Source organism: Fulmarus glacialis, unplaced genomic scaffold (genome assembly GCF_000690835.1).
Source record: "Fulmarus glacialis isolate BGI_N327 unplaced genomic scaffold, ASM69083v1 scaffold38718, whole genome shotgun sequence".
NCBI lineage: Eukaryota > Metazoa > Chordata > Aves > Procellariiformes > Procellariidae > Fulmarus > Fulmarus glacialis.
In genome coordinates, this window is record NW_009228336.1 from 298 (window position 1) to 10,044 (window position 9,747).

A 9,747-nucleotide genomic window follows, 5' to 3' on the forward strand; every position below is an offset into this window, starting at 1 on the left:
AGACGGGCAGGGTGAGTTTTAAGCTAATAATGGCGTAAGAGCAGGCCCTTCCTGAAAAGTCTTCTCTGTCCGATGTAATTACTATGGCATTGTGTTGATGTTATTGGGCATTATACTCTAATAATTTCTATATAAATTAAAACAATCAGATGTGACCAAACCCTGCCCAGACCAGTTGTCTGCTTGTTTCCAAGCTTAGCTACGAACAAGGGGTTTGCTTCTTTTCCTGAACTACTTCAAAAGCATATTGACAGTTGAGGACAGTCGGTTGTAAGTTCCTGTATTATCATAAGTTCACAAGAGTCATGTAAGTAAACAGGGTAAACGTTATAGGCTATTAGTCGTTCAGCTGTAGATGTCAAGGCTGAAATGTGTTGTTGTTGAAAGTAGAGCTTTTTTCTTCCATGGAAGAGAAGAAAAGTGGATAGAAAGTTCCCCTCTCTTTTTTTTTTTTTTGTTTTGTTTTGGAACCCCGTTTCTTAATTAGATTGAAGTTAAGCAGTGTCACTGTTCTAGCAATGCTTCTCCTCCATGTGATGCTCTCTAGTGTCCCAGTACCCGTGCATATTTTTAATCAAGGCGATGTAACTTCTATTTTAAAAGCTGGTATAAAATAAGTAATACTTCTAGTTCTATGTAGAAATATACACAATGTCATGGTAGTATGAATGTGTTTTTCGCAATACATTTAAGAATTACCTGAATGTGTTATGTTAATAAACTTATTTATTTTAGGCGCCTCCAAAAGCTGTACCAAAGACTATTGAAAATCAGAGAGTGTATGACGAAACAACTGTAGATCCCAATGATGAAGAGGTAACTGCTTAATTTCTGCATATGCTATTAAGTGAACCATTTTTTTTCCAAGAAGGGACATAAAATGGATTGATGAAACTTAACATTCACCATTCTCCTGCTAAGGTGTTGATGAATTACTTCTTACATGTGATGGGTTCACTAAGAGTGATATCATTCTTTCATCATCTACGTTAGATAATTGCCTTTTGCATTACTGTTATTGATAGTAAAACCTGCCAATGTTCATCACACTAGATTCTTAAAAATGTAAAAACCACATGCCTTGTAGTGATTAATTATAGGATAGATCTTGTGAATTGAAATTTTTCCTACTAAATTCAATTTCATCAGATTTTAGATCAGATTGAACAATTGTTCTTTGATTATTTCATATATGGTGGATTAACAAGACTTCTGTTCTTCCAGGTTGCTTTTGATGAAGCAACTGATGAATTTGCACCATACTTCAACAGACAGACAGTTCCCAAGATTCTTATTACAACATCAGACAGACCTCGTGGGGTACGAATGTTTTGGAGAGTTCTAAGCAATCAACTGGTTATAAGATACCAAGGTTTTCATACTATGATTGGTAAATTAAAGCTGAAAATAATAGCATGTAATCTTTTAGTTTCTCTAGCACTGTTTGTTTCCTTCATAACAAAAAGCAACCTCATGCGTATGTTCTTGTATGCAAATGATCTGTATTAACCTAATCGGGGAGATTACTGACATTTGTGAAGACCATAAAAGAAGTGATTTTAAAAATAGGAAAAAGTACACCTCAAACAATTTATCTGGAAACTCAGACATTAGTACTTGAAGTAATAGTTGTATTGTATTTTGAAATGTTGTGAACTTTTTGTAAACCAATGTCCCTAATGAGTTTGGGGGTTATGCTTTTGGAATTTTCCTGCTTTTCTGTGATTGAGGGAGGAAAAAAAATCCTTTAAAAATAAGTCCTGGTGTGCTGCAGTCCGTACTGCAAATAAAATTTTCTTCCACTGACTGAATGAAGTAATTTAATAGCTTGTCTTCAAATGTTTATAGAGTTTCTGGAAGTAATATATCATCAGGGAGGGCAGTTGGAACGAGCAACCCTCCATTCCCCTAATACTTGAATTTGGCACTGTATTTACCACATTGCAATTTAACTCGCTTGTTTTGCAGAGAACAGTGAGATTCTGTGAACAACTGTCTACTGTTATACCTAACTCGCATGTCTACTATCGAAGAGGACTGGCTTTGAAAAGAATTATTCCACAGTGCATTGCAAGGGACTTCACGGATTTAATCGTCATTAATGAAGATCGCAAAATACCAAGTATCCTTTTGTGTATTTATTAAATAGATATACTAGCTCTGGGCCTGTTAAAAAAAAAAAGAAAATAATTCTGTAGTGTCCATCAAATATCTACTTTATTCTGGATTTTTTCTCTTCACTGTGCTGCTTACAGAGTTAAAAATCACTCTGCCAACTCGAATATCTGATGGCTAATGGAACTTGGAATTATTAAAGAAAGGGTGTTGGCTTTTTTTTTTCTAGTTTGTAATGCATAGATAAACATTGTTATTATTTCAGTAAATTTAAGAGTTTGATCAATTAACAAGTTTTTCTGACGAGGAGGTTCCATTTAGTTTTGCTGACTAGATAAAACATTACTAATTAATAAGTGAGAAAGTGATAGAAGATAACTCTGGTTAGCTATTGAAACAAAATTTAATGGACATACTGCAGAACACTAGTTGACTGGTTTATGAATGTATGTTCGAAAATATAATGAAACCTTGTAAATCAGGTATAGATTATGGATATAATATTCCAATGTAATAAAATGTTCCTCTGTAAATTACATGTGGAATTTTACCAGCCTTTTTTTTTTAACTTTGTGAACAGATGGTCTTGTTTTAAGTCATCTGCCTGAGGGTCCAACTGCTCATTTTAGAATGAGTAGTGTCCGTTTGCGTAAGGAAATAAAGGTGAGACTCCAACAAAATTTAAAAAATGGGTAGTCTGTTGTTTAATGATAAATATGTTCAGTCTACTTGCACTGTCAAAACTGGTTGCATTTTTGTACGATTCAGCTGATCTTCTAAAGGTGTTTTTTTCGTAAGCTAACAGGAGGCCAAGAACTAGTATATTCTACTTCGATAAGCAGCATATTTCCATTTTCGTAGTTATTTGCTGAATTTCTTTAACTGTCTGCCAAGTATTTTTATAGTTGTGCCAATAAACAGCAGCTGATAACAGACATCAGTAGGGAATACCCAATGTATAGCATACGCACAATAGGATATATAAAAATCAGCAGTATAAAAGATTTCAATAGATGTAGTTCCTAATCTTGAATAAAACCTAGTTTTTCTTATTCTTACAGCCCTGTCAGCTCTTCTGTAGTAAGTATTGCTTACTTAGCCCTAAATAATTTGCAGTAAAATGTTTTTTTTCCTCTTTTGAAATAAGTCATTTTTCAATCTGTTCATATTACAGAAGAATCCCATATACCCTTAGTTGGTATTGGTACAGAGAGAATATCCTGCGATAGGTAGACTGCATTATTTGCTATAATGGGTGCTGCCAGGAGTGGAAATTGGTATAGGAGAGAGGAAATGTAAAATTATTTATTTGTGCTTTTTCATTCAATTTGTATTGTTGAACCAAAGATCCTTATGTTACCTGCAGCTGCTCCTTTACTTGTATACAAACTTAGGCTGTGTTTGAAAAAATGATTAGGGCATGTTATCAGCCCTGTTACAAGAAGTTTGCCCTGGTTGTCTTCCCCCTATTCTATTTCAAACTCTTTTTTGATAATATATTAAAATCCTTTTGCATTCAATCTATATTTTGCATTCTTACCTATTACTTTCCTTTCAGCGAAAAGGGAAAAACGTACCTGAAGTAATCCTGAATAATTTTACAACGCGACTCGGACATTCTGTTGGTCGCATGTTTGCTTCTCTCTTCCCACATGATCCTCAGTTCATTGGAAGACAAGTAGCTACATTTCACAACCAGCGAGACTACATCTTTTTCAGATTCCACAGGTGACATTTTCCGCAAAACTCATAAATGAGAGAGAATGTTCTCGTAACTTACTTCCTAATTTTTTTTTTTTCTTCCCCAAGATATATTTTCAAGAGTGAAAAGAAAGTGGGAATTCAGGAACTTGGGCCACGTTTTACATTAAAGCTGAGGTCTCTTCAAAAAGGAACCTTTGATTCCAAATTTGGAGAGTATGAATGGATTCATAAGGTATGTCTAAGTAATGATAATAGTCCTGCTTGGGAAGGGAAACTAAATTTGACATGAAATGTAACCACAAATCTTTGCCTAAAAAAGCAGTTCTCAATATGGAAGTGTTTAACTGAAATATTTAGAGGTATATTTTGAGAAATATGCAAAGTAGAAGCATTCTGCTATACTGCAAGTCAAAAATAAAAATAGCAAGGATGATGAGTATCAATATACCATGACTACTTATTTGCAGAACGTAATTTAACATATACAGATATAAGCAAATGTGAAAAATGCTTCCCTAGTATAAGCTATAATTGGAAGCCTAGTAAACTTGACTAGAGCTATTTTTGTGCAAGGTGAGTGCAAGAATCATAATGTAAAAATGATTAAGCTATTTACATAAATGTCACTTCTTAATAGTGAATGGAAAGTAACACTCTGTACATCTTCAAGTGAAATGGAAGTATTACTCTAGGCAATGATAAATTACTTTTCCAGTCATTCTTACCATGGAATTGCAGTTGATTGGCAAAACTTAGAAGTCAGTATCCAAGCTATAGTGGAAGAAAAATTCTAATGCTCCTGGGGTAGTCCATGAAATGGATAATCTTGTTTGTTGTAAAGACACTTTGTCTCCTATCAGTAGGCAGAGAACTGCTGCATGTTCTTTAGTTCTAAATCACTAATCTCTAATTCTTCTCTCTTGTTAGTCTTGAAAAGCTGACTATAAAGACTCAACTACACTGTAACTGTGACACATTTCACTGCTTACCCTACTATAAACTGGAGTGGTCATCCTTATTTATATCCTGTTGCATGAATTTGCTGGTTAATAACTTTTTTTAAATTTCAGCGCCGAGAAATGGACACAAGTAGAAGAAAATTTCACTTATGAGGGACAGGTATCGGCCAATTGCTGGTGACCAGAAATACAACAACTGCTTTGAACTACGGATTCTCTCAGGCTCCTAACTAATGATAATGATACTGAACAGTATCTGCCTGCGGAAAGACAAACTGCAAACATTGAAACTTTATACAGGAGCAGGTCAAGTAGGACACATCTTTCTTCCTATGTTTGTAGTTAAATCCAACATGACAAGGACAGTGACTCTTCCGGTTTAGCAGGAAAAACTACAGCAATGTCAGAGCAGCCTGTAATTTAGCTATCACTGAAGATTTGAGCTGTAGAGATAAATTATACTTTGTAACATCAAAGGCAGTAAATATTTGGTTAAAGATATTCTCAAAATAAAGTATTTCTAGCTATACAGCTTTTTTTTCTGTTAAGCAGCTAAACCCAGACACCTTTCATTAATCAGGTAAGAGATAAATGTTTTAAACATCTTTCTAACTTACAGTATGCTGTTCCCTAATAGTATGGTGATAGTTTTCCAAAACTGGTCTCCTCTCTAGAGAACAGTGAAAAGGCTATATGCAATCCAGGAAGTCTGCGGTATTTTATTTCATTACATCTTGCATAAAATAGCCATGTTGCTGAAGTTACAAATAATATGCTTGACTCCTACAGGTATCTCTTGTGTAAATGTCATACTCAGAAGAGGTATATACCCAAAGCAATTGATATTCTTATATATAAAAAGAAATAAAACACCTATGGCAAAGAATTCGTAAGGCCAGCTTATAGAAGTACATAAAGCTATCTCACCTAAAAATGCTGCTTAGTTGAACATGTGAGGTCTCTGAGCAGGGTTTTTCCCATTAAAATCTTAAAAATGCTTCTTCAGCCTCATAGCTATACTCAAGTTGTTATTACCTGCAGAATAAACTACTGTTCTGCCTTAAGTTTGCACATTCACTGGCAACTAAAAAGCTAAGTTTTCTTTGAATTACTTTCTCTTCATATGCAACTATAAGAAGTGCTTTTTCATATTCACCTGAAGAGTAAGATGGCTCATAGAGTAAGTCTACTAGGGTAGAATTACACTTTAAGATAAAGAATAATTAAATTACTCTTTGTCTTTATTTAATGTCTATGATATGGGACAGCTCTATAGTTGAATTATAAACTAACAGCCAAAACATTTTTTCTGTTCTATTTCTATTATGCTTCTAAGTATAGTACTGATGAAGCCTCATTGTTCTGTAAGACTGTCAACCCCAGGCAAACTTGCAGCAGCATGGAATATTTAAAGACAGACTCCTGTATATGCTCTCCAGCTGGGCAGAGTGATGCAGTAACTGGTGAGGTGTCAACATACCCAGAAGTTATTCAACTTGTTACAGTAATTTCAAGACCAGACTAAGTCAAGACACTTTTATTTTTTGCTTGGCATATAAAACTGATTCCCTTATGAAACAGAAGTATTGTAACTAGCATACAGTTCATTTGGAGAGGTAGATGGTAAGAGGTTTGATGACAGTAGCAATTTTACAGTTAGATTTGGCACATTAAAGCTAAGCTTTTGTACAGACGTCAAACCAGGCCACTCCTTGAGGCACTCTGCCCATACATACATCAGCAGCTAGGAAAAGATGCTAGAAGATCTGAAAAACAAAACCAAAATGTAGTTAGCAAAGTATCAATGCTAAATGAAGCAAGTCTATGTCTAAGAACATGTACCTTCAGAGTATGCCATGGACAGCTATTTAGGAGAAAAAACCCCTCTTTTTCCACAGCTGTTTTAGAAAACTATTAGTTAATAAAATAAAATTTTAAAACCATGAAGCTATCCCCAAGGGTACAAGAAGATAATCAAAACTGTTACAAAAGAACTGAAACTTAGTGTCTCCTGGAAGCCAAATGGCTAAGTGGAAGGACAGAAAAAGTTGTTCCCAGTCACTTGGTGCCTCGAGAAATACCAGGCATCTACTTTGCCTTTGAAAAGCAAGGGGAGTCTGTGTAACTAACAAATTACGCTTCCTCTTCACTCCACAGAGGTGGTGCTAACTGCGCAAACATGAACTCTGTTGGCTCATCGTGAAAACGCCAGGATTACAACTAAGAAATTGCCTATTTTGAGGAAGTGCTTGCAAGAGATACAGTGAAGGAAAGAAATTTTCCATATAGGTAGTGTAACAACATTAGGCTGCTCTAATGACTTTGGCCTGTAACATCAGCAGAAACAAGTGCTCTGTTCCAGAATCAGAAAGGGGGAAGATAAGGGCTGTAATTGAGAAAGAAAATAATAAGCCTTTTATGCCCTGTGTATGTGAGACAGAGGAAACATTACTTCCTGACATCCACACCCAGGAATTACTAGACCTTGGCAAAGCTCAGTGGGGAAACAGTATTTGTCCCGGATTCAAGTACAGTTTATTTGGCTTTCTATAGGTTATCAGTCTATAATGCTTACAGATGATCCAATTTCTTCCTTGAATTACGCTTAAAGCTGAAACTACAGTAGCGTGAACACAAGTCAGTGTCCAAGAATAATACCTTTTAAATAAGAATAGTTGATAAAATTCACAATATAAATAACTTTAAAAGCTACAAGAACTCTAAAGCATGTTTCAGTTACACTGCTGTAATTTATTGCTCAAAACAATGGGGGAAGTGTTTTTCTTCTCGTTTGTTAAATAGTTAAGCATCAACCTCTATACTGTTACTACTCTGGTCTTTATCAGCATGAACCGCCTTGTTTATACACAAACTTTTTGGAAGCTTTCTACAGTCTGCTTGAGGGGAGAACAATTTTAAAGAATGATTTTAACAATCACCTTTCTATAAAGCTGCTTAAATAACACAACTTAAATCTAGCAAACTACAATTCTTTGGGTGATGTAAGTCAGTTACAAAAACAGAATTCTTCAAGGTTAAGACTCGCTATGAGATTTCTAAGGATTGTGAGCTATGGTTAACTGCGTATCAGGTGCTTTAAAATAACATTTATGCTCTTGCCCCAACAGATCCAAGTCAAGGGGCAATGGGGAAGAGGGACACGGTAAAATTATCATGCATTTACTGTGGGCAAAATATCAAATTACTGTGACTCTCAGAGTCTTGGTGAGACTACTGTGGATCTAAAACTCACCTTTCCAAATAGGTTAGTCTAAAATCTAATCAGAATTTTCAAGGAATGCCAGATTAGTAGTCTTCACAGTGACACCAGTAGTGCTAATGAACCCATAAAAGTTTTGGAATGAAAATCCAAATGAGTATTCAACTGTTTCTAGTTACTTAAAATGCTACCCATGTAGTAGCTTATTTGAGTGGAGTATGGGCCTTGATACAATTCTTGGACTACATACTTTTTTCTTTTGCCTTAGAAGGCGTGTCCTATAGGGGACAGTGCTCTTCTTGGAGACCACCACTAACCCCTCTTTGGAAGTGCTCTTTAATGAAAAAGTTTAAGAACTAAAGTCTGCTTTATCTGCCACAACCAGGATTCACCATGTATGCTGCAGGCAAGTAATCCTATGTGAGAAAAGGGAAACAATACCCTTACACAGAAGGAAGATACAGTAGAATTACTGTACAACCAGGTTAGTCAAAATAGCAGCTCAGTAGCAGCTGGCCCCACTACTACTTTGCTGCAACAACTAAATGCCACTCCTAATACTTATGAATAGCATGTGTCCAGAGCTACGACCAGAACAGGGGAAGAGAGGCCCAAAATGGGGATCTAGACCAACACCAGCTGCAGAAGTCAGATGTCTCTTCTGACTACTTTTAATTCAGGCAGTCTCATTTAAAGCCAGCTATTTTTAATGAAAGAACAGTTTATGAATCGTAATTCAAGAACTTACCACTGAAAGATACTGAAGTAGTTCACGTAATTACAAAAATGAACAAACTTTCTGGGGTCTGAATGGATTTGTACTTGATGATACTCCTGTCAGTAGGGGATCATGTTGTGCATTCTGCAGGCAGAATTGCTTCAAGTCTGCTGCAGCCTGAGAAACCTAGTCATAATAAAAGCTGGCATTAGAATTCACTGAACACTCTTTACTGGATGTAACTACATCAAAAAGTATAAAGACCACCACTAAGTGATTCTGTAATACAGCTTACATAGATTTTATACAACAGTTCCATTGTAATTTTTTGGTTTCTTAAAGACAAGAAGTTGCACAATATTAGAATAAGAATTAATATGGAAAATTTTCATGTTAAACTTCTAAGCCTGAAGGGTGAAAGATGAGCAACATCTTGGAGGTGGCTTTGTTAAATATATGAAGATCCTTGTTCCAGCATAAATCGTTTAAAAATATAGCCTATAGTTTAAGATGCTCTACTCGACTGAACTGGCATTTTATCTTCCCTTGGAAAGCCATCCTTATGATGAGATAGTGTATGGGGTTTTTGGTAAGCTGTACCTACCTAAAAACAGAAGAGTGAAAAAATTGTCTTGCTTTTCTTTGCTGTAACTCTGAACTCATAAAAAAGAACGATCAAAGTTTTAGAAAGTAGCATCTTCACTGGTATCTTGTATTTGCAGTTTTCCCAGAGTTTCTCCAATTTGACAGGGCCAGTCTCACCCCGAAAATGCACAAGTTAAACGCACTCAGCACGCCTTGCAGCGGGGTCTCCATTTTATAGTGTGAGGGCCAAGCCAGCCAAGGCAACCTGCGGTAAACCCCGACTCAAGCTGCCCTTTTCACCGGAGTTTGATGGAAGACGACGCTCCCCAGAATAAGGAAATGAGAGGGGAGGGGCGGCGCATCCATCCCCCCGGGGGAGCGCTTCGGCCGGAGAGCGGCGGCCGGGGGTCCCCGAGAGGCTGCAGGAAGCGACAGGGCTCGCCGGG

The 9,747-nt window shown here is 36.3% G+C and overlaps 2 protein-coding genes across 2 annotated transcripts; one reads left to right on the top strand and one right to left on the bottom strand.

Moving 5' to 3' along the window:
* Positions 1–735: 735 nt before the first annotated feature.
* Positions 736–4,931, top strand: RPF1 (ribosome production factor 1 homolog (S. cerevisiae); the record flags this gene model as incomplete). The annotated part of the gene is made up of 7 exons (XM_009583450.1): positions 736–816; positions 1,225–1,320; positions 1,969–2,122; positions 2,696–2,778; positions 3,674–3,843; positions 3,925–4,051; positions 4,890–4,931. Coding segments are annotated over 7 exons (753 nt in total), but the record flags the coding sequence as incomplete, so codon positions are not given.
* A 3,845-nt stretch (positions 4,932–8,776) lies between these two features.
* Positions 8,777–9,532, bottom strand: GNG5 (guanine nucleotide binding protein (G protein), gamma 5). Its single transcript, XM_009583451.1, has 2 exons — positions 9,479–9,532; positions 8,777–8,902 (listed from the first exon to the last, which is right to left on the bottom strand). The coding sequence occupies exons 1-2, from the start codon at positions 9,530–9,532 to the stop codon at positions 8,777–8,779; spliced, it is 180 nt and encodes a 59-aa protein (XP_009581746.1).
* Between the last annotated feature and the right edge of the window lie 215 nt (positions 9,533–9,747).

Bases quoted from the DNA above. Each gene is read 5' to 3' on its own strand.
- GNG5 (XM_009583451.1), bottom strand. From the start codon at position 9,532: ATGGAGACCCCGCTGCAAGGCGTGCTGAGTGCGTTTAACTTGTGCATT. The intron at 8,903-9,478 runs GTGAGACTGGCC...TATTATGACTAG, and splicing joins TTAACTTGTGCATTTTCGGG to GTTTCTCAGGCTGCAGCAGA.